The following is a 25,151-nucleotide window of genomic DNA, read 5'->3' as shown; positions in this document are numbered from 1 at the left end:
TTTATGCTTTAGACCAATTTATTAGGCCAGTTGCTGATGACTGGTTCCCTATAAGGAATTGTGACGGTAATTCATAATGAATTTGTGACAGTTTCATGTAAACTGTCACTAAATAATAATTTTGTTATATGTTATCGTCACAGGGGCAGCCGTATCACAACTGCATCCTAGCCATGCACAGGTAGCCATAACCTAATGTGACCTGAATATATGAGCCTATGCCCTTAGTGCTGCCACAGTATATGCACATATATGTCCCAACCAGCAGCGTAAATATTTTGTCTAGTCGCTAATAAATATTTGTGTTTGTCTTCTTAATGTTTATCCACCATTTTCCTGAGAAGACGGAGCACCGACTTGTTGACTGGATAAGTGTATTGCATTATTAGGAATATTTAATGATATCACTTACTTTCAGTGGCACTTGACAGTTTCGGAATATTTTCTTCCTTATTAGCATAAGCTGTGAGGTATCTGCACAGAGCCCTGATCTTCAGAGGGAGGCGGCATTGCTACAAATCTGTTCCTGTATTTGTATAATGAAAGCAACTTGTAACTTGTAGTGTTTGCGATCCTGACCATCTCACACCCCATATACACACAGAGCAGCCACAGATATGGTGTACTTACTAAAATTACAAATATATTACAAATATATGTACTTTAGAGCAAGATAATTTAGGGAATATAATAGAGTGACTAGTTGTTAATACCGTTTTTTGGGTTGCTAGGTATGATGACAATTTCAAGCTTTCGAGGCTAGTTAGGTCTCTTCATCAGGCATGGTATAAGACAACTCTGAAAAGAACATCTAAGTAGTCTTAAAGGCTTGTATTTTTAGTTAACCAATAAAAGTATTAACTCTTGAGGACTCTCAACTTTTATATATTTAACCACTGGCAAACATGGCACAAAGAATATTTTAGATTTTCAAAAAGGGAATATTATAAGATTTTGCCTATAAGAACTCAGGAACTTAAAGGACATCTACCACCAGGATGGAAGACTGAATGCAAATGAGTCTGAGGGGCTCCAGGCACCATTAACACCTATGGAGCCTGAAACCCTTCAGACTCATTTGCATATAGTCCTTTATTCTGGTGGTAGATGCCCTTTAAAGGGGTTTACCATGTCAGGGATCTTTGGTATAGCGACAAGTGTGCAGATATCTCCTTTGTCTTATATGAGGTTTCCAAAAACACTGAACAGCGTAGCCAGCAGTCCCCTAAGAGATGACACCTTTGACACCTGCAGGGTTTAAAGTACCAGCCACAATAGTTGGAGGCTTAGTTTAGTCAGCTCCCTACTCATATTCCAAAACTTTTTAATGGCAGAAATAAGAGAAAGAGCTGCCCTTTTTTTCTAAAGTCGGTAGTAAAGGCATTTTGTGGAAGCCCAACTTAAGACCTCATTCACCCCAACATATGTATGTCTGGGGATGCCAGCAACAGGCTTGTGGCTTACCTGCTGCTCCATAGGTAGTGATTGCCCCTGCCACAAAGACGGGCAGGAATAGGATTCTGTGGTGCGGGCAGTCTGCACGCGCCCGATGTGGTGAGGCACGGTGCACACACCACACCATGAACGTGCCCATTAGAAGGCTTAGGGCCGTAGTTTGAACTAGCTCACGGCCAATGCACACGTGTGCATGAGACCTAAGTGGTAATTAAAGTAAATAAGGTGTTAATTTCATTGCAGGAAAGAAGGGCAACCTTGTGGTGTCTGAATGTTGACTCAACAAAAGGATTACAGTATTTGTCCATTAGCGCCAATGTTTGTATTCTGTACAGTAAAAACACCCAGAAGTGCAAAGTGTTCCACTCCAGACCCACACCCTAATCTAAAACCAACACAATCTCCTTCTCATTTCCATTTAGTCGCCTTGCAATTTTTCAATTTATTATGATCCTAATGATAAATGGGGAGGAATCTGACAATGTCTGATTTGTTTTTTATGTACTTCAATGTATATGCCAGGAAAGCTCCTGACGCATACGCTGTACATATCCATAGACTTATACTGGTAGATGGAGGTATCCTTTTTGGCCTCCGTCTGCACAATATATGTTTTATCCAGTGGGAAACACTGGAAAAACACAACATGCGACGTGTACATTAAACAGACTGTATTGTACAAGTATTAACTGTATCAACTGTATTGAATCCATCCCTGGCCTCTGCTGAGATGTATGCTGTGAGAGGTCCCCAGTGAGGTAACTGTCAATATAAGCATAGTTACGTCAATTAGGAGACACCCAGAACATCAGGAGAAGCCTGCTGCAGCTTTCCACACCTCCTTCAGCATTCAGGGGGAGGAACATCATAGACCTCTGTTGTAAGGATACGTCTGGATATTACAAACAGAGGTCTAAAAATGAAATGTGAATGTAGGCAAGCATGATTGCCCAGAGGCACAGAGCCTGATGTGCTACCCTGATGGGATCTGTCTTTGCAGACAGTTACACTGTCCCACACTTCTCGGCTCCCTTAGCACTTTTGCAGTCATTTTCTATCAACTCTGCAATCTATGTCTGTAAATGTGCAATCTTCTCTGTTCTAGGGGTGGCCACCTAGCTGCTGTGACTCCTGCTCCTCTGATTTTCCCCTACCACACACTCACACAGAGTTTCTGTCTGTCTTGCTAGTAAGAGTTCAGCAGAAATTGTAAAATGTAAAGCAGATAAGAGAGGAAGGAGGATCGGAGGTAGTGGACCCACTGAACCACCTCGAGTGATGACATAAGCCTACACCTGGGAGCGATGTGGCACCCGGTATTAAACAGAGCCCACCAGGTCGATCCACAGGTCCACTTTGTTGCGGTAGTGGCCAAGGCGAGGTACACAATTGGCAGGTAGAATCAGAGTTGTGGTCAGACAGAAGGTCAGGACAGGTGGCACGGGATCAGAGTTGGGGTTGTAGCACAAGGTGAAGGCAAGCGGCAGAGAATCGTAGCAGGAGGTCAAAAAGGATAATACACAGAATGTCAGAAATGCTTTTTCAATGGCAACAAAGATTTGGTAGGGGTCACAGGAAGAGGCCGGCTTTTTAATAGGCCAGCTGCAATTAGCGGCGGATCGCGGAGAGGTAAAACTTGTGGGGTGCATCTCCCTGGGGACACACGGTTGTAAGGGCACTGGTGAAAGATGGCAAGATTATAAGAGCCAAAGTGGAGAAAGAGGCACTTGGCTCCAGGAGAAGATATTACAGTTTCTAGGATTCCCTTGTGTTACTGCATTGTTGAGTTAACTTGAAAAGTTAGTGACAATTCAAGTATTCAGAACACATTACATTTTATATAGGAGTGTAAAATAGAACAAAGTGACAAACAAAATGTAACAAATTATAATGGGATGTGTCACTTTGCACTTTTTCTTTATGTAGAAGAAAAGAAATTTCCTCTGACATTTTAGAAATGCTTTTAAACCCTGCTACCTCTAAACCATCACAGAGTACTTATCTGTGTAGACATGACACTCCACATCACTGCGCAAATTATATTCTCTTTCCATTCCCCATGCAACGTGTGTCATTTTATTATAAATATTAGTAAGCCCTATGTCTCGAGAATTATTTTTATACATGACCCAATATTCAGAATTTTACAGTAGTGGGAGGAGGGGGGCAATGATCGAAAATCTAGCAAGACTCAGGGGCATTACTGAAACTGACATATTTTGTTATAAGCAGCAACTCATTTCGGGGCTCAGGGACCGACTTATACAGTGTTTTAATTGTTGAATTCATCCAATACGCAATTCTAATTCTACTGACTGACAAATAGTGAACCAGTTCATTCAGCTGTGCCACTTGTTCTGATGTCTCCACCACGTGACAGTGCACCCAGCACCTACTTCAGACCACCTATTTGGCCCAGGGTGAGGGCTATACGCCTGCAACCAGCTCCTGTCCAGTAAGTGTCCTGGTTCCATTAGCATCTGTTTCATCACCATATAAGATGTCACTGGGGCCTCCTGCCTAAGCCAACAAACATTGTATTTATAAAGGGGCCCCTGAACATCGGAAGGTGCTGTATTTTCAGAAATCAAGCAAACAAAGGGTCCATAAAACTTCAACATTTATTCTTCCAAATCTATAAAACAAATTCACAACAGAAAACCCAATCTCAGGCTTCTAAATTTGGGCTAAAACATGGCTTGGCTGTTGTTTGAATGAGCCTGGAGCCCCTGAGGGACAGGTACTATTCTTGCTCGGGTTTGCAGCCACAGCCTTCCCATAGAAGAATATGAAAAATATTGATGCAACACGGGTGTAATCCATGTGCCGTCTGTATTTGTGGATCACTTACGGTCTTGTGACACTTCAAGGGGTTAGTACAAGCTAATGATGTCATTTACCAGCCTTCCACAAAAACGGGTGATATGCGGATGACATGTTAATAGTCAATTATTTTTCAACAAACTTTTTATGAAACTATAATACAAATGACTACAAGAAACATTGTAACGTATCCGATGAGAAAAGTTTAAATTTCTTAACTGACTTTGAGTTTCTTTATGAAATCTTTGTTGAATTCCATCTCGCTATTAAAGAAGGTTATCCAAAATGTTCACTTATGGCTGGGGGGGGGCTTTAAAAATAATAAAGAGCATACACTTACCTTTCTCCCTGCTCCAGTACAGCTGCGCCGCCCTTCACTGCCAGGTCTCTATATGAGGCCAGCGGTGCCATCCCAAAACTAATGCTATAGATATGCACGGCTGCGGTTGGGACGGTACTGAAGGCCTCCGTAACAAATATACTGCTGGACAACCCCTGTAAGTCAGACCCAAGTTTTATAAAGTGTCAGAGGAAGGGCAGACAGTAGCTAGGTCCCCGGTTCAGTAGGCAAGCTACTGTTTCAAGGCAAGCGAGTTAGTCCAATACATTTGCAAACTATGTAGCTTTATGTGATGCCATTTTCATGTCTGTCCTCAAGCGACCTATTTATAGTGAATTCATCCTTAGAAACAATGGTTCTAGGATAGAAAATATCCATATTAGGTGTTGCCTGTATACAAAAATCAAAAAGAAAAACTCTGCATCTGTATAACAGTGAAAATGCCCCTGGCACTCCTATGGCGGTCACATTATGGATTCATATAGTATCCGTATGGGATCATACTTTGGATTTAAGGATTCATGTAAAAAAAAGTCAGAAAGTGTAGATTATTTCATACATATCGCATGTGTTTTGAGTTTGACTTGGTATTTTAGATTGTAGATGTTGGTGCAGAAAGTAATACTGGACTTTTCATGTTTTACAGGATTCCCATACGAGAAAGTTGTGCAGAGAGTCCTGTATCTTCAGGTTTTGGACTATGATCGATTCAGCCGGAATGACCCCATAGGAGAAGTATCGATTCCACTTAACAAGATAGACTTGACACAGATGCAGACATTCTGGAAAGAGTTAAAACCGTGCAGCGACGGCAGTGTAAGTAACACCATTATTGTTGTATTGTTCATATAAAGGGTCCACAAATTGGGAAGTCCCCCCCAAAACAAAAAGAATCAAAAGGGTGTGTCCAATGGTGTGTTGTAGATACACCTAAGGGATGTGGTTACCCCACGAGGAGCATCTACTCATTGGGTCTACTAGCAGTAATGCTAAATGAGGACCACAGTTAAAGACCCCTTGATAATAAACAGATTGTATGGCTTTATGAATGTATCCAGATAGCATTGTCTGACAATAAGCCATCACCCTCTGTAGTCCTGACCCAGAGTATTCTACTGTTGAATCCCTACTTTTTATCATTTATGATATACAAATACATATACTAGCTGAAATAATCCTTATAAAGAGGATAAAAATCAAGTCATTTCTGGGTGTAAAGATGCCGCCGGTGAAAGGTTGGCTGCTTGTTGCAGATGGCAGCATTTGCACTTGTTAATATTCGGAATGCAAAGCGTAAGTATCGCTCAGTGGCAAGCGACTGTGCACATGGCTGATTCATTCCGAAAGTCATATTTGACGAATATATGCATAATTTTACACATGGCGTGTTCATAGTCTCACCTGACTGTGACTGGTAAAATAAGAGAGACAAGAAAAAATACAACTGTACAATATTCTAGAATCCTAGAATCCGGGTTACATACAAGATAGGGTCTGTAGGTTTGTTCTTAAGTTGAGTTTGTATGTAAGTCGGAACTGTATATTTTATCATTGTAATCCCAGCCAGAACTTTTTTGGTCTCTGTGACAATTGGATTTTAAAAATTTTGCATTGTCATAAGAATCAATATTAACAATAAAGCTTCATTACAGACACCAGTGATAACTGTTACAGCTGTTTATTGTAGCCTAGGACTAAAGTACAATAAATTACCAATATCCAGAGGTCCGTTTGTAACTAGGGGTCGTATGTAAGTCGAGTGTTCTTAAGTAGGGTACCGCCTGTACATGAACATGAGACAGATTGGATGATAAATAGTTAGATATTAAATAGGTAATAGATAGATAGTCGAGAGATGATAAATATAGATGAAATAAATAATAACTGAAAAGAATAATAACTAGATAGATAGTATAAGAGAAAGTGCTACACTCCCATATTTGATGAATGAATATTGATAATTTATTCACCCATCCATGTAAAAGAACTTAGAAAGATAAATAGATAGAGGCTTGAACTGGGCCACAGGAGAGCATATGAATCCCCCAATGGGCCCCTGAGCTACAGCGGGCCCAGAGCCTCCTACTCCTGCCTCACACGCTTTTTCAATGCATTTTTAATGCGCATAAAAAGTACTCAGGACTGAGCTCTATCTTTTCTATGGCAATTGATGTGTGAAAAACGCATTGCACTTGCATTGGACTAAGCTTCGGAAGGGTTGTTGCACACTCATACATACTCACTATCAGGCAGTCTTCTTATCACAGCAGGGTGTTAGAAGCCACAAATATGATTTCCTGCAGCTCAGAAGCTGCTGACCACATGGAGGGAGTAGTCAACAGGAAGTAGAGATGAGAGATTCCTTGTCCTGTTGTCCTGACATTTCTTTTTTTTTAAACTCAGCTTTATTTACAGATTTGCAGGTATACATTAGGTACAAGGTAAGATCACATAACATGACGTCATCTATTTACATATACATTGATATAAAGATACAGTGGTAGATGTAGATACCTGCAAAAGGCTAATATCACAGGATTGAACCCTGACATTTCTTATCCAAGCTGCTAACTCAGGTGTGTACTATAAAAGATGTGCACTGTCATATACATATTATGCTTTACAATGAGCAGCATAATATGGTAGCTGGGCCCCCTGACACTGTGGGCCTTGTAGTAGCTGTTATGGATGCTACCCCTGTTGTTACACCTCTGGGTAAGGGCTAGACAGCAAGTTACTGACAGGAACCCATTACAGAAATAGTATGAAGGTAACACATCGGATTACTGATAGAGACCCTTATGGAACAGTCCTAGGTAAAGATTACTCAGTGGCTACTAACAGGATCCTCTTACAGAAACAGTATGGGGCAAAGACCAGGTAGAAGGCCACTGATATGGACACTGTAGGACAGTCCAAGCTAAGGGCGAGGCAGCAGGTTACTGGAAGAGGCCCTATAAAAGAAGTATATAGAGAGGCAGACAGTATATTGCAAACAACCAATTGTGACCATTGAGGGGACAAGACAATGCTCAGGTTCATGAAAGACACCATGATCTGTTGTACACTGTACAACAGATCCTAAGAGCAACTAAAGGATCCTAATGTCCTACAAAGGGGTACAGCTCCGATACTTGGACATGGCTGTCAGCAGGTATGTGGTCTCAAGGCCAGGAGTTGAGAACTGTTGATCTACTACCAGTTTTAGTGCTGACAGCAGTATCAGTGGTGATGATAATAGTAGAACTAGATACTAGGGTTAAATGTGATGACAATGTTTGGATCCGGTGATGATTTACAATGAACCTGGATCAGAAAATTACAGTATTTCAGAGACTTGTGTAGTTGACAGAGATCAGTGAGATTAACATAACATAGAAGAATATAGGATTATTCAAAGTCCCAGCAATGTTAGGTGAGGGATTTACATCAGAGAAAGAGAATAACATAGTATTATCTTTCTAGAGGTCAGTGGGGAATAGATAAAAGAGAGACTGAAGCAAAATCCATTTCATAGAACTAGAGGCCAGGCGAGAGCATACAATGACTGGTGTACGGCTCTAATTGCCACATGTTCCTTCTCAGCCACTTAAGTCTTCATAATTGTGAAGTTAAAGATAAATCACGTAATTCTAATACTGATGTCTACGCTACCAACACAATTCTGAATAACCTTTAACTTTAACTTGGAGAAGTTACAGACAAAGGAAATAAGTTCATCACATATTTATAATAACATGGCGGCTCTACTACTTTTCCAAAGAAAGTTGGCATAGTGATCTTCACACAATCATACAGCCATATAGGGGCTCATTTACTAAGGGTCTCCGGAGCGCTTTTTCGCCGGGTTTCCCGAATATTTCCATTTTGCGCCGAATTGGCCCGGGATTTTGGAGCACATGATGGGATTTTGGGGCATCGGCGCCGGCTTGCACGTGACAGAAATCGGGGGGGGGGGGGGGCGTGGCAGTCGGACATACCGACAGATTCGGACAACGCGCAAGATTTAACATTTTGAATTGTGTCACAAGACACGCACTTACAAGCACTGGGAAGAAGAAGGTGAACTCCAGCGGATCTCAGCACGGAAGCTACACATGCAAGAAATTGGACGCACGACCTTAGTGAATTGCGGGCAGACCCGAATCCTCATCAGACGACGCACCACGGGATTGCGGCAGGACCGGGTAAGTAAATCTTCCCCATAATGTTTCTTCAAGACAATCTGATCTGGATTTTATAAAGAGCCTTAAAGGATGCCTACATTTTCAGCACATCACTAGTCCATTATGTCCTTATAAAATTAATTTTCTAAATGTTTTCCCTCTAGTCTCTTTGGCATCTGAACTGGTTTGTTGAGACCTAGCTGCAATGACTCACTCTTCCCCCTCCATAGATCTTCTGGCCCTCTGACACCTTTTCTCCGTCTTGCTAGAATTCAGCAGAGATTTCTTGCCACAGGATCAGGGGTCTATAGAACCCAGTTTTTCTTCCTTTTTATACATGACATAAAACTTTATACAGAACAGAAATCCAGACCCCGAAAACAGATTAATATTGACATCCAATCAAGCACAATCAACCATCACGATTCATTCTAGGCCTCCCTGGTGGTCTAGGGTAGTATGGAGGGCAGGGCCATATTTAGTGTTGTTGCTGCCCTAGTCAATTACAGTCCTTACGCCCCCTACAGATATAAAGCTAATACCTCTGTACATAACCCCCCACATATTCCTAGAATAGCTATTCCTTAAAGCAGTAGTCCTGTGCAGCGCTCTTGCAATCAGTAGTCATCTTAAAGATGCAGATATTATTGACAGAACCACCACTAGAAATTTCAGTGCCCCTCACTGGCAAATTTTACTTATACTGTTACTTTATGCTGTTAGGAGTAAGTGAGAATAATATGGATTATTTTTGTATGAACCCTTTGGGGGAGATTTACCAAGCTGCCTAAGAGTAAGAATGTGCTTAGTTTCCCACAGCAGCCAATTACAACTCCCCTTTAAAATGCTCTTGGTAAAATGAAAGCTGTGCTGTAATTGGTTGCCATGGGCAACTAAGCAAATTCTTACTCTTAGGCAGCTTGTTAAATCTCCCCCTCTGTTTTCCTTTTTTGTGTTTCATATCCATGCTGTGGACTACGCTGGATTCAGTGAACTGCTTGTTGACTGGAATTTATTTTTCATAAAATTGGTAACCAGAGTGTTTTGGGAATTTTTAATTATAATTAAAAAAAAAAAGAAAAATCGTGTATTTTTAAAACTTTTAGTAAATATCACCTTTTTGAACAATAAATAGCATTTACCCCAGTACTCCTCACCACCAAGGATGTCTGGAAGAGCTGGGTACAATCCAGGACCTGGCCATCAATAGATACTGGAGTGACTGCAGACTGATATTATTAGTCTGGAAAACTATTTCACCCCAGTACTGCCAGTCTGCTACTGCTTTATTACATCTGGCTGCTTATAGAAAATGGGGGCATCGTTTTTGTTGAATTACTGATTTATTTATTTTTTTTAAAAAGACGTGAGTTCCTATAGGTAGTGTGTAGACGCGGAGAAGGAACACCCCAAACCGACCAACTTTACAGCCAGAGACTGGCCACCTAACACCACTCCACACCCACCCTCACATGCCACCCTACCCCTCCAACAACTATGTGTAAAATATCATACGCCACTCTATGGCCCCTACCCAACAACACAAAAATAGACTATGGGGCATATTTATCAGGGCCTATGTGCCACGTCAGTGGTGTAGAAGCTCTGAAATAATCACAAATTCTTATTGCTAGCACTTGTGATTATTTACCCTAATTCGCCATCTTCACGCCAATGGGGCATGAAGGGGGGGCGCAGCCGGCTAGGAGCGAGATGCCGCATAGCGTTACTATCCCCACGCCTGTGCACTCGATGCAGCCGGTGAATTTTCACATGTGTATGATAAATAAGCCCCTATAAATTAATTTAAGTTTACATATAGACAGTAGGTACGGAAAGTATTCAGACCCCTTTACATTTTTCACTCTTTGTTTTACTGCAGCCAATTGGTAAGATCAAAACAGTTCTTTTTTTGCTCATTAATGTGCACTCTGCTCCCATCTTGGCAGAAAAAAATGAAATGCTGTCCATACCCTTCAGATCCTCCTTTAGATGTGTATAATGTGTATATAGATGTGATAAGCAGCCTGTGCTTCAGCCTCAGTGGCGCACAGGAAAATGGGATTTTGTTTGCTTCCCCCTGATTGGTGGAGAAGTAATCAGAGTGAAGTAAACAACCAATCAGCTGATCATCCACTGATTACACATCTGTATTACATTCACCAGACCAGGCTTCCATCTTTAATAGAACATGATCTATCCATTGACAGCCTTATATATACAGTATATGTGTGTGTGTTATTATCATACACAGAAATTTGGGCCACAGGAACGCTCCTGCAGCATTTTTTATCAAACACCAACATAATGATTCTTTGTAGTTATTAACATTTACATCCTTGAATTGGATAGTGATTGACCCAGTCCTTTCATACTTCAAACGCACCTTGGAATAGACGCACAGCAGTTGCCTGAACTGAAATATTCTATTTCTGGGAACATTCTACTGCGAGAGATCGACAACTTTGTTTTACAGTCTTTCATAACCCAGTTTAGAAATGTATCACTCATGTAATATATATGGGAACTTCTTTTTATTCCTGTGATGCTTTTGAGTTGGACCTGGTTTATACAGAATTTTGTTCATCCAGTGATGACAGTCTTAAAACTTTATATTCTAGGATGTTGGGGCACATTTACTAAAAGTGGTGCAAACTGCACTAAATGCAGTTTTCCTGTGTATAGTGCAGCATGTGCCTGAATAATGAAGAACGGCACCAGAAATCATGAATCTCGGGCACCTACCACCCCGATTCTACCTATAAAGGTAGAAGGGGTGGTAGGTGGATGGATGGGACGTGAGGAGAGCCCTTTTTTGGGCTAATCCTCACGTCCCGGGTGTCTTTTACAAAACTTTATTGCAGGGATATGCAAATTTTTTTATGCGGCTACTGGGGCGTGGAGTAGCCGGACATGAGGCTACTAGTCGCGGCTACTCCACGCCCCAGTAGCCGCGTTACTCCGCCTACCAGGTAATCTTCGTCGCGCAGCTGAAGGGCGTGCAACACATTCCTGTCTGACTTTGCATGATAAATCTGGCGCTCGGTCCAATTATGGGCCGGAACGGGCCCCTAATTTGTGTTGCATGATGCCTAGTGCAGTGCGCCACAAAAGGGTTGTGTCAACACAATTGTGGCACAGAAACATCCTAAATCCCTTTGCAAGCAGTTTGCACTAGAAAGAACATGCAAAGTCTAATAGAAAACTGGCGCAAGGGCCTTAGTAAATGTCCCCCATAGTGTTTGATACTAAATCTAACCATACAACTATCCCTCTCAATGTCAATCTCTAGACAGCTTTCATTTCAAACCCCCCATATACATATAGGGGCATATTTATCATACACTGGCGCTCGTGCACTAGCGTATGATAGCTGAGGCGGAAGCCATATGAAAGTCGCTGGCGCAGGGACAGTAACTGCCCTCCCCGGCCAGTTGCGCCCTCCGCTCGGCCGGCCTTGCCCCTTCACGCCCCACTGGCTTGAAGCTGGCGGATTGGGGCAAATAATCAAAAGTGCTAGCAATAAGCTAGCATTTACGATTATTTCAGGGCCTCTGCGCCACGCCAGATAAATATGCCCGATATTCTCAGCTCATCATGTGTTCTGAAGAAACAGAGTAAGCCTTGGCCAGACTCAATCAAGTTAAAAAACTATTAAAAAAAATACCTTTTCAGAATTCCAAATACAGGCGGTCCCCTACTTAAGGACACCCGACTTACAGACAACCCATAGTTACAGACAGACCCCTCTGCCCACTGTGACCTCTGGTGAAGCTCTCTGGATGCTTTACTATAGTCCCAGACTGCAATGATCAGCTGTAAGGTGTCTGTAATGAAGCTTTATTGATAATCCTTGGTCCAATTACAGCAAAAATTTTGAAACTCCAATTGTCACTGGGACAAAAGAAAAAAAATTGTCCAGAACTTCAATTATAAAAATACAGTTTCGACTTACATACAAATTTAACTTAAGAACAAACCTCCAGACTCTATCTTGTATGTAACCCGGGGACTGTCTGTAGTTGATGTTACCACAAATCAGTCAAAATGTAACATTATCTTCCCCTGTATGCTACCTTTGTTTTAATGCTGCTAGGGCTTGCTCTATAATATGTTGTAGTTTATTATGGCCCCTTTCACACTTGCGTTTTTCATGGGCGTGTTCTGCATGTGCTTTTGACGCACAGAACTTGCATTGGACTCTGACCCATTGTAATCAATGGGCTTTTTCAGACGTGCGTTTTTTTAACACACCATACAAGTCTATGGAGACGCATCAAAAACGCATTGCACTCTGAGACACATGCAAGTGCAATTCGTTTTTTACACATCAATTATCATAGAAAAGATAGAGCTCAGTCATGAGTCCTTTTTACTGAGACACTGAACAAACTCTGAAAACTGATTGAACTATGATGAGAAATGTCAGTTTTTCACTGACCAAACCCTGATTGCACCCTGATCAGACTCTGACGTGATCTGCAATGCAAGTGTGGAAGGGGCCTAACAATCTCGAGGGAGGTGGTAGATCCCTAAGTCGCTTTTTTTGTATTCTGGGAGCTTAAAGTCCGGGTATTATATTTTTAGGGCCAGGCATCACCTGCACCCACAGAAGCAGACAGTGCTTTTGTATCATATATAAACAGACGTCCAGGTTGGTCTATTAGATATTCCTTCTTGATGAAATCTCTGGTTTTATGTTTACTATGCGCATGCTCGCACGCATGCGCGGTGACAAACAGAAACCTTGCGCATGCGCACATTAACAAGTGACGTCACTTCCGTGAGTCACTTCCGGTTTTGCGCCATTTGACACTGCCGGTTACTTCCGGTTCTACGCTACTGATGTCGCTTGTAGCAACCAATCTGACTTACAGGTATGTCTTTCTGAAGGTATATATTTCGCTGTTTTTAACAATATTGCATTACTGTCCGTAATTTTGATAAAGGGTCATAGCACCCGAAACGCGTTAAAAGGACATTTTAGACTGATTTTATGATTTGCATTTCATTGCATTATGATGCCTTGATATTTTATGCCTATTTAAGAATAAATTGCTACTTTTTGGACACATATTTTGTTCCTGGATTACTTCTTAGCGCCCCAGTAGTGCTCAGAGAATTTTTGCTTTTGATTTCTCTTTCTCAGTAGACTGGTATCCTGGTCACAGACTAGGAGCCCAGGGCCATTGGAAGAGTATCCTCATCACAGCTTCTTCTTCTAGTTGTTCAGGAACCTGGCAGTCTTCTCCTCCAAGCTCTGTTCCCTAACTGCAAGACACTAAGGAGCAGGACCTTCTATGTCAGCATAAAACAATGAATGGCAAAGCAATCTTCCATATACTTACATTGAGTCCCCATAATATTTATGGCAGAAAGGTTCTAAAGTGGTAAACAACTTTCCAGACAACACCTGACATGCTGTCTGATTTCATGGTACACAAAAACAATATCTACTATAGCTGTGGAAAATTACTAGTTTCTCTTTAGTTCGAAGTTCAACATAACCCCTAGTGCTGACTAGGGGAAATATTTAATTGTCCACAAATGTCCAAAGTTCAATGTTCAAGTTCTGATCCAGGGAACTACAGAGGTATCAGGGGCCGCATTCCCAACAGAGCACCCCAGCCCATACAATGTAGCGGTGTAGGATGAGAGTTGTATAAAAAAAAAAGTTGTAGTTTGATGATAAATCACTTTTAAGAAAAGAAAAAATATCATGACAGTGGTTATAACATGTCCAAAGAAGTGAGAACCCAAAATAAGAAAGATATACTATACAGTTTCTTGAAGCATTTGGAGATGACACACTTGGCACTTTTGCTGGCTTCAAGCTGGTGATTATCCACTTTAGTTAAATCTCCGTAAGTAGAGGGCTAGACTCGAAATTCAGATTGGAACACATCCAGCAGTGGATGGTAAGAGAAATAGAATTGCAGCCAGAAATGAGATTTTTGTTAAACTGTACAAACAGTATAGTAAATGGCTACTTACATAGATGGTATGGCTTCTAGTACCGGGGGCATAGGGGTAAGTACTATAAGGGGCACATAATAGGCTGAAGCCCTCTATTATTGATTATTCATTGGGGTCTCTCTTTTGAAGACACTGGAGCTTGATAGAGCTCTATGGTACTTTGACGCAGACTCATTGGACATCTAGATGCTTTTCTTATAATATTGGATGTTCATGTGAGAGAAATACAAGTTATGAGGTATTTCACATAGTACTTACTGGGGGTCATTTACTAAGGGCCCGATTCGCGTTTTCCCTACGTGTTACCCGAATATTTCCGATTTGCGGCGATTTCACCTGTATTGCCCCGGGATTTTGGCGCACGCGATCGGATTGTGGCGCATCGGCGCCTGCATGCACGCGACGGAAATCGGGGGGCGTGGCCGATCGAAAACCCGACGGATTCGGGAAAAACGCCGCATTTAAAAAAAGAAATGTGTCGCTTGGGACGCGCTTACCTTCACTCAGCCCGAGCCGGTGAACTCCAGCGTGTTCAGATGCTTTTCAGCGCAGCAGCGCCACCTGGTGGACGGCGGAGGAACTACCTTGATGAATCCTGGCCGGACCCGAATCCAGCGCAGAGAATGCGCCGCTGGATTGCGAACGGACCGGGTAAGTAAATCTGCCCCACTGTCGTCCATCAAGCCTGTACCTGTAGAACTGACTGCGCAAACAGCGAACGTCTACTAACAAACGCCTCATGCCATCAGACCAGGTTTAAGGATATAAAAGTTGGCATACACTGTATCAATAACACAAATTAGATGCTTTCTTGATCCTCTAATTGGCATGCCCATTATTTTCCGTTACTCCTTCCCTCGGCTTTGTTCAGCTCACACACAGACGTTCATTCCTTCGCTCCGTATTATTCTCAGGGCAGACTTGCTGTATCATAACATATAATTAGATCTACTGAAAAACCATCAGCCCGGTAGCACCCAGAAAGTAAGCGCGTTGCACGTAATGCTTATGTCTCCACCACTGATATAATTGTACGGTCGCACTCTGCATATTTATATCACCTGTAAGATCTGTGTCAGCTTGTAACAAAGCCAGATATCTGGAGAGCTGAGAGCACACTTTATTACTGCTCTCCATCCAGGGGTGGAGGGTAAATCCCATTACACATTGCAGGCCCAGGCCACACATCGGGAGTCACAAAATTAACAGGACTTCACACATTATATACGAAGGCATTTACAAACCAGAAACCATTGCATTGTGCGGACAGTGGCTGAAAATTATTTATAGAGACACTTAGGATTATATTTAGGGCCACAAAACGTTCGTAAGGCCAAATGATGGCATTGTGTTACCTGGAAACCTTAAAGGACATCTGCCAACCGGATGAAGGATTGTAAACCAAGGAAATAGAAGGGTAGGACAGCAATCCTTTTCTTTTTAGAGGAGGTGGTGCCCGCGGCCAAAGTTTCTGATGCAGGAAACCAGGAATCAGCAGTCTTCACGGAGGGAGCCACAGCACCAAAAGTAAGCTTATCATGTTTGTAAATAAACTTTCTGGACTTTAACTTTTGTTGCTGTGGCTCTCTCCATGAAGACTGCGGATTGTAAACCAAGCACACTGACATACTGGTGTATCTGCTTTTCTCTCAGCTTCCAATTCCCCCCATTTTACAAAAAAGGCTTGAAAATTTATGCAAATGAGTCGAGGGACTCTGGACACCATAGGTGTTAATGGAGCCTGGAGCCACACAGGCTTATTTGCAAAGTTTTTAAAGAAGCTTAAAGAAGAGCAGATTCTGAAAGAGGGGGCACACACCACTATGTCAGTGTGCTTTGTTTACAATCCTTCCTCCTGGTGGTAGATGTCCTTTAACCAAATACCACTAGTAGACTGTAAATAATAGAACCATATGGTTCCACTCCTGGCATAGTGATGTTCATCCACAGGAAGTAAAGATTAGTTTGTGTGCGACCCCTAAATACGGCAAATGTAAAAAAAAATAGCAAGTGAAAAAACATTACAATCCAACTTTTATTAAAAAAAATATTTTTCTACTCACAAATAAGCATCACATTAGATACATCCATGGGAAAAATATACTACATAAGGGCAGTTTCAGACATCGGTAATCGGTCCATGCAGCATCCCGTTTCACAGACCGGTCACAATATGATGCAAGGAGTCCCCTATTTCCCTGCTGAACAGCAGCACTCTACACTCATCATGAGTACAGCATGAAAGAAGGAACTCCATGAATAAGTCCGTCTATGGCACCGTAGTTGGTCAGTAAAACAAGAGACTGCGTGGTCCGTGATTCACCAACCGACCATGGTCATCTGAGAGAGGGGAATTACCCCGTATTACTGGCATTAAACTTGTAAATGTGATAACCTGACCTCTTTAGGGAAGTAAATGTAGAGCCCACCCCTTGCAGGATATGATTCCAGTGGTACCAATACATGCACACATGTGAATTAATTTTAGGAATCTGTGACGTGGTCATGGTCTCCCTTAGTCTTTTTCAAGTGACTATTGCCAAGTACTTTCATGCCATGTATCATACATATGCCCGGTATAGTTTCCACATGTGTCCGCCATATAGAAAAGTTTGGGATTTTTTTTATACTAATTGTGAATTGTGTTGTTTCTAGAGATGAGCGAACACTAAAATGCTCGGGTACTCGTTATTCGAGACGAACTTTTCCCGATGCTCGAGTGCTCGTCTCGAATAACGAACCCCATTGAAGTCAATGGGAGACTCGAGCATTTTTCAAGGGGACCAAGGCTCTGCACAGGGAAGCTTGGCCAAACACCTGGGAACCTCAGAAAAGGATGGAAACACCACGGAAATGGACAGGAAACAGCAGGGGCAGCATGCATGGATGCCTCTGAGGCTGCCTAATCGCACCATTATGCCAAAATTATGGGCAACAGCATGGCCATGACAGAGTGACAGAATGAAGCTAGATAGCATCTAAAACATCCAATAATTGACCCTGACACTATAGGGGACGGCATGCAGAGGCAGCGGCAGCAGCGGCAGGCTAGAGAGTGGCATGGCGACATACCCTAAATGGACTCAGGCTTCAAACCAATGGGTGGCAGAGAGGAACCAAAGGAGGTGAGCAAGAAGCGCTCAAATAATATCGCTACATGATAAAAGTTTGCCAGTATATTTTGTGGATTACACAGCAGGGTGGCGACAAAGTTAACATGGAAGCCATGAAAACAACCCCAAATTCTGCCTGACACAGCTCGTTTGATAAGGGGACCATGTATGCTTACAGTTCATGCCAGTCGCTGCACTTGCTGCCAGTCTCCTTTCGAATAGTTTAAAATAATAATAACCCTCATCCATAAAGCTCTGTATAATGCTGCACCCCCCTACCTCTCCTCTCTTATCTCAGTCTATCGCCCAACCCGTGCTCTTAGATCCGCCAGTGATCTTAGATTAACCTCTACCCTAGTGCGGACCTCCCACTCGCGTCTCCAAGACTTCTCTAGAGCTGCACCAATTCTATGGAATGCTCTGCCCCGGACTATCAGACTAATACCTAACCTCCAAAGTTTCAAACGTGCTCTTAAAACCCTTTAGGCAAGCCTATAACACTCATTAACTGCATGAAGTTTTAACTCTTCTACTAACCCGTCCTGTGTCGTCCTCCCATCTGTTATCCAGCAACCAACAGGCACCAGACTTCTCTGCAGTCCCATTCACCCTGGACCTGGTATATAAGATGACGGCTGAGTGTTTCAAGCGACAGCAATTCCATTTATTATATTTTTTTCTATTCCCTAAGAAGAATGGCTTGACCATTAAATATTCTTTTACCTCGTGTTACCCCATCATCTTCATAAACCGTAAGCTCTGGCGAGCAGGGACCTCACTCCTGTTGTTCCATACAAATGTTGTGCTCTGTTACATTACATTTGTATTTGTTTCCTATGATTTGTAAAGCGCTGCAGAATATGATGACGCTATATAAATAAAGATTATTATTATTATGGAGGCAGTGAACTAGTAGTAGATTAAAGGTGCTGCAACTATGTTAGTTGGATCTTGTGATGGAGCTGGCGCTCTGCAGCCAGGCGAGCTTTCGCCAATCCAAGCCCCTGTTTCTAGGCTACTCCCCAAACAGCACTTCTAAGAACCTTTTGTATAAGATCAAGTGTAGTAGCGTTCTTATAAGTTTAGGATATGCCGGGTGAGGGGAATGTAAACAGATGCGCAAGAAGCGCTGAAATAATATCCCTAAATGGTAAAAGTTTGCCAGTATATTTTGTGGATTACACAGCAGGGTGGCGACAAAGTTAACAACTTTGATGTGGAATGCCCTGTAATAGCTCTTGGGCGGTGTGCCTTTTATCGCCTAGGCTCAGCAGTTTCAGCACCGCCTGCTGTCGCTTAGCGACGGCACTGCTGCTGTGCCTAGAGCTACCGACTGATGGCGCCATGCCCACGGATGGTAATTCGGAGGAGGAGGAGGTGGAGGAGGGGTGGGAGGAGGTATAGTAGGCCTTTGAGACCTGGACCGAGGTAGGCCCCGCAATTCTCTGCGTCGCCAGTATATGAGCAGCCCCAGGGTCAGACTCGGTCCCAGCCTGCACCAAGTTAAGTGTAGTAGCGTTCTTATAAGTTTGGGATATGGCGGGTGAGGGGAATGTAAACAGATGCGCAAGAAGCGCATGATGCGCATGGAGCTGGCGCTCCGCTGCCAGGCGAGCTTTCGCCAATCCAAGCCCCTGTCTCTAGGCTACTCCCCAAACAGCACTTCTAAGAACCTTTTGTATAAGATCAAGTGTAGTAGCGTTCTTATAAGTTTAGGATATGCCGGGTGAGGGGAATGTAAACAGATGCGCAAGAAGCGCTGAAATAATATCCCTAAATGGTAAAAGTTTGCCAGTATATTTTGTGGATTACACAGCAGGGTGGCGACAAAGTTAACAACTTTGATGTGGAATGCCCTGTAATAGCTCTTGGGCGGTGTGCCTTTTATCGCCTAGGCTCAGCAGTTTCAGCACCGCCTGCTGTCGCTTAGCGACGGCACTGCTGCTGTGCCTAGAGCTACCGACTGATGGCGCCATGCCCACGGATGGTAATTCGGAGGAGGAGGAGGTGGAGGAGGGGTGGGAGGAGGTATAGTAGGCCTTTGAGACCTGGACCGAGGTAGGCCCCGCAATTCTCTGCGTCGCCAGTATATGAGCAGCCCCAGGGTCAGACTCGGTCCCAGCCTGCACCAAGTTAAGTGTAGTAGCGTTCTTATAAGTTTGGGATATGGCGGGTGAGGGGAATGTAAACAGATGCGCAAGAAGCGCATGATGCGCATGGAGCTGGCGCTCCGCTGCCAGGCGAGCTTTCGCCAATCCAAGCCCCTGTCTCTAGGCTACTCCCCAAACAGCACTTCTAAGAACCTTTTGTATAAGATCAAGTGTAGTAGCGTTCTTATAAGTTTAGGATATGCCGGGTGAGGGGAATGTAAACAGATGCGCAAGAAGCGCTGAAATAATATCCCTAAATGGTAAAAGTTTGCCAGTATATTTTGTGGATAACACAGCAGGGTGGCGACAAAGTTAACAACTTTGATGTGGAATCCATGAAAACAACCCAAATTTCTGCCTGACACACCTCGTTTGATAAAGGGACGATGTATGGAGGCAGCTATATGGACGACTTTTGGAGGTAGCAATGGAGACAACGTGTGGAGGCTGCTATGGAGACAATTTAATTTGGATAGTGCCTGTATGTGGCAGTCCCAAACATTTTTCAAACCAGAGGAGCAGGTAGGTGGCCCTCCAGTAAAATGGAATAGATTGAGTGCCTGTATGTGGCAGTCCCAAAAATGTTTCAAACCAGAGGAGCAGGTAGGTGGCCCTCCAGTAAAATGGAATAGATTGAGTGCCTGTATGTGGCAGTCCCAAAAATTCTTCAAACCAGAGGAGCAGGTAGGTGGCCCTCCAGTAAAATGGAATAGATTGAGTGCCTGTATGTGGCAGTCCCAAAAATTCTTCAAACCAGAGGAGCAGGTAGGTGGCTCTCCAGTAAAATGGAATAGATTGAGTGCCTGTATGTGGCAGTCCCAAAAATGTTTCAAACCAGAGGAGCAGGTAGGTGGCCCTCCAGTAAAATGGAATAGATTGAGTGCCTGTATGTGGCAGTCCCAAAAATGTTTCAAACCAGAGGAGCAGGTAGGTGGCCCTCCAGTAAAATGGAATAGATTGAGTGCCTGTATGTGGCAGTCCCAAAAATTCTTTAAACCAGAGGAGCAGGTAGGTGGCCCTCCAGTAAAATGGAATAGATTGAGTGCCTGTATGTGGCAGTCCCAAAAATTGTTCAAACCAGAGGAGCAGGTAGGTGGCCCTGCAGTAAAATGGAATAGATTGAGTGCCTGTATGTGGCAGTCCCAAAAATGTTTCAAACCAGAGGAGCAGGTAGGTGGCCCTCCAGTAAAATGGAATAGATTGAGTGCCTGTATGTGGCAGTCCCAAAAATTGTTCAAACCAGAGGAGCAGGTAGGTGGCCCTGCAGTAAAATGGAATAGATTGAGTGCCTGTATGTGGCAGTCCCAAAAATGTTTCAAACCAGAGGAGCAGGTAGGTGGCCCTCCAGTAAAATGGAATAGATTGAGTGCCTGTATGTGGCAGTCCCAAAAATTGTTCAAACCAGAGGAGCAGGTAGGTGGCCCTGCAGTAAAATGGAATAGATTGAGTGCCTGTATGTGGCAGTCCCAAAAATGTTTCAAACCAGAGGAGCAGGTAGGTGGCCCTCCAGTAAAATGGAATAGATTGAGTGCCTGTATGTGGCAGTCCCAAAAATTTTTTAAAACAGAGGACCGGGTAGGTGGCCCTCCAGAAAAATGGAATAGATTGAGTGCCTGTATGTGGCACTCACAAAAATTGTTTCAAACAGAGGACCGGGTAGGTGGCCCTCCAGAAAAATTAAATGCATGAAGTACTATAGCAAGAGCCAGTGGGCCCTGTCAAAAAATAGCCATTTTCCTCTGCTTTACTGTACAAAGAGGAGGAGAAGGAGGAAAATGAGGAGGAGTAGGAGGAGTGGATCAATTATTCAGGTTGAGCTTCCTTCACCTGGTGGAGATTGGAAATTCTGAGAAATCCAGCCTTTATTCATTTTAATAAGCGTCAGCCTGTCAGCGCTGTCAGTCGACAGGCGTGTACGCTTATCGGTGATGATGCCACCAGCTGCACTGAAAACCCGCTCGGACAAGACGCTAGCGGCAGGGCAGGCAAGAACCTCCAAGGCGTACAGCGCCAGTTCGTGCCACATGTCCAGCTTTGAAACCCAGTAGTTGTAGGGAGCTGTGTGATCATTTAGGACGATGGTATGGTCAGCTACGTACTCCCTCACCATCTTTCTGTAAAGATCAGCCCTACTCTGCCGAGACTGGGGACAGGTGACAGTGTCTTGCTGGGGTGACATAAAGCTGGCAAAAGCCTTGTAAAGCGTACCCTTGCCAGTGCTGGACAAGCTGCCTGCTCGCCTACTCTCCCTCGCTACTTGTCCCGCAGAACTACGCACTCTGCCGCTAGCGCTGTCAGAAGGGAAATACTGTTTCAGCTTGTGCACCAGGGCCTGCTGGTATTCATGCATTCTCACACTCCTTTCCTCTGCAGGGATGAGAGTGGAAAGATTTTGCTTGTACCGTGGGTCCAGGAGAGTGAACACCCAGTAATCGGTGCTGGAATAAATTCTTTGAACGCGAGGGTCACGGGATAGGCAGCCTAGCATGAAATCTGCCATATGCGCCAGAGTACCAACGCGTAAGAATTCACTCCCCTCACTGGCCTGACTGTCCATTTCCTCCTCCTCCAACTCCTCCAACTCCTCTTCTTCTGCCCATACACGCTGAACAGTGAAGGACTCAACAATGGTCCCCTCTTGTGTCTCGCCAACATTCTCCTCCTCTTCCTCCTCATCCTCCTCCACCTCCACCTCCTCCGATATGCGCTGAGAAACAGACCTCAGGGTGCTTTGGCTATCAACAAGGGAATATTCTTCCCCCGTCTCTTGTGACGAGCGCAAAGCTTCCGACTTCATGCTGACCAGAGAGTTTTTCAACAGGCCAAGCAGCGGGATGGTGAGGCTGATGATGGCGGCATCGCCACTGACCATCTGTGTTGACTCCTCAAAGTTACTCAGCACCTGACAGATATCAGACATCCACGTCCACTCCTCATTGTAGACTTGAGGAAGCTGACTGACCTGACTACCAGTTCTGGTGGAAGTTGACATCTGGCAGTCTACAATCGCTCTGCGCTGCTGGTAAACTCTGGATAACATGGTCAGTGTTGAATTCCACCTCGTGGGCACGTCGCACAACAGTCGGTGAGCGGGCAGTTGGAGGCGGCGCTGCGCTGCCCTGAGAGTGGCAGCATCTGGGCTGGACTTCCTGAAATGCGCACAGATGCGGCGCACCTTCGTGAGCAAATCAGACAGATTGGGGTATGTCTTGAGGAAACGCTGCACTATCAGATTTAACACATGGGCCAGGCATGGCACATGTGTCAGTCTGCCGAGTTGCAGAGCCGCCACCAGGTTACGGCCGTTGTCACACACAACCATTCCCGGCTTGAGGTTCAGCGGTGCCAGCCACAGATCAGTCTGCGCCGTGATGCCCTGTAATAGCTCTTGGGCGGTGTGCCTTTTGTCGCCTAGGCTCAGCAGTTTGAGCACCGCCTGCTGTCGCTTAGCGACGGCACTGCTGCTGTGCCTAGAGCTACCGACTGATGGCGCCGTGCCCACGGATGGTAGTTCGGAGGAGGAGGTGGAGGAGGGGTGGGAGGAGGAGGAGGCATAGTAGGCCTGAAACACCTGGACCGAGGTAGGCCCCGCAATCCTCGGCGTCGGCAGTATATGAGCAGCCCCAGGGTCAGACTCGGTCCCAGCCTCCACCAAGTTAACCCAATGTGCCGTCAGCGATATATAGTGGCCCTGCCCGGCAGCACTCGTCCACGTGTCCGTGGTCAGTTGGACCTTGTCAGAAACGGCGTTGGTCAGGGCACGGATGATGTTGTCTGACACGTGCTGGTGCAGGGCTGGGACGGCACATCGGGAAAAGTAGTGGCGGCTGGGGACCGAATACCGAGGGGCGGCCGCCGCCATGAGGTTGCGAAAGGCCTCGGTCTCTACTAGCCTATAGGGCAGCATCTCCAGGCTAAGCAATCTGGAGATGTGCACATTAAGGGCTTGGGCGTGCGGGTGGGTTGCACTATATTTGCGTTTCCGCTCCAGCGTCTGGGGTATGGAGAGCTGAACGCTGGTGGATGCTGTGGAGGATCGTGGAGGCGACGATGGGGTTTTTGTGCCAGGGTCCTGGGCAGGGGGCTGACTAGCAGCTGACACAGGGGAAGGAGCAGTGGTGTGCACGGCCGGAGGTGAACGGGCTTGTTGCCACTGAGTGGGGTGCTTAGCATTCATATGCCTGCGCATACTGGTGGTAGTTAAGCTAGTAGTGGTGGAACCCCTGCTGAGCCTGGTTTGGCAAATGTTGAACACCACAGTCCGTCGGTCATCCGGTGTTTCCTTAAAGAACCTCCACACTTCTGAAGATCTAGCCCTCGCCGCAAGAGCCCTCACCACGGGAGCTTCACTAGTTGACAGTGGCGCTGATGCACCAGCTCTGGCCCTGCCTCTCCGTCTGGCCCCACCACTGCCTCTTCCAACCTGTTCAGGTCGAGGACTCTCCTCCGTCTCAGAAGCACTGTGTTCACCCGGCCTCTCAACCCAGCTTGGGTCTGTCACCTCATCATCCTCCGATCCCTCAGTCTGCTCCCCCCTCGGACTTCCTGCCCTGACAACAACTTCCCCACTGTCTGACAACCGTGTCTCCTCATCGTCGGACACCTCTTTACACACTTCCACTACGTCAAGAAGGTCATCATCACCCACAGACTGTGACTTGTGGAAAACCTGGGCATCGGAAAATTGCTCAGCAGCAACCGGACAAGTGGTTTGTGACTGTGGGAAGGGTCCAGAAAACAGTTCCTCAGAGTATGCCGGTTCAAATGGCAAATTTTCCTGGGAGGGGGCAGACTGGGGGGGAGGAGGCTGAGGTGCAGGAGCTGGAGGAGTGGGGATTTCGGTGACATGGGTGGACTGCGTGGAAGACTGACTGGTGGACAAATTGCTCGAAGCATTGTCAGCAATCCACGACATCACCTGTTCGCACTGTTCTGGCCTCAACAGTGCTCTACCACGAGTCCCAGTAACTTCAGACATGAGCCTAGGGAGTGTAGCTCTGCGGCGTTCCCCTGCTCCCTCATCAGCAGGTGGTGTCTCACCCCGCCCAGGACCACGGCCTCTGACCCCTGCAGTAGTTGGACGCCCACGTCCCCGCCCTCGTCCTCTACCCCTAGCCCTCGGGTTAAA

At 44.8% G+C, this 25,151-nt stretch overlaps 1 protein-coding gene across 6 annotated transcripts in view; it reads left to right on the top strand.

Annotated features, from left to right (window-relative positions):
* The window catches only part of SYT7 (synaptotagmin 7), a 298,312-nt gene that overhangs the window by 257,385 nt on the left and 15,776 nt on the right, over positions 1-25,151 (top strand). For all 6 annotated transcript variants that reach the window (XM_072118060.1, XM_072118059.1, XM_072118061.1 and 3 more), the window contains one exon: positions 5,265-5,434. In XM_072118060.1, coding sequence (XP_071974161.1) covers positions 5,265-5,434 — 170 coding nt within the window. The remainder of the gene's footprint in view (positions 1-5,264; positions 5,435-25,151) is intronic.

Source organism: Engystomops pustulosus, chromosome 7 (assembly GCF_040894005.1).
Source record: "Engystomops pustulosus chromosome 7, aEngPut4.maternal, whole genome shotgun sequence".
In the NCBI taxonomy this organism is placed as follows: Eukaryota; Metazoa; Chordata; class Amphibia; order Anura; family Leptodactylidae; genus Engystomops; species Engystomops pustulosus.
Note: the sequence above shows the minus strand (reverse complement) of the source record. Positions and strands in the feature narration are given on the sequence as shown.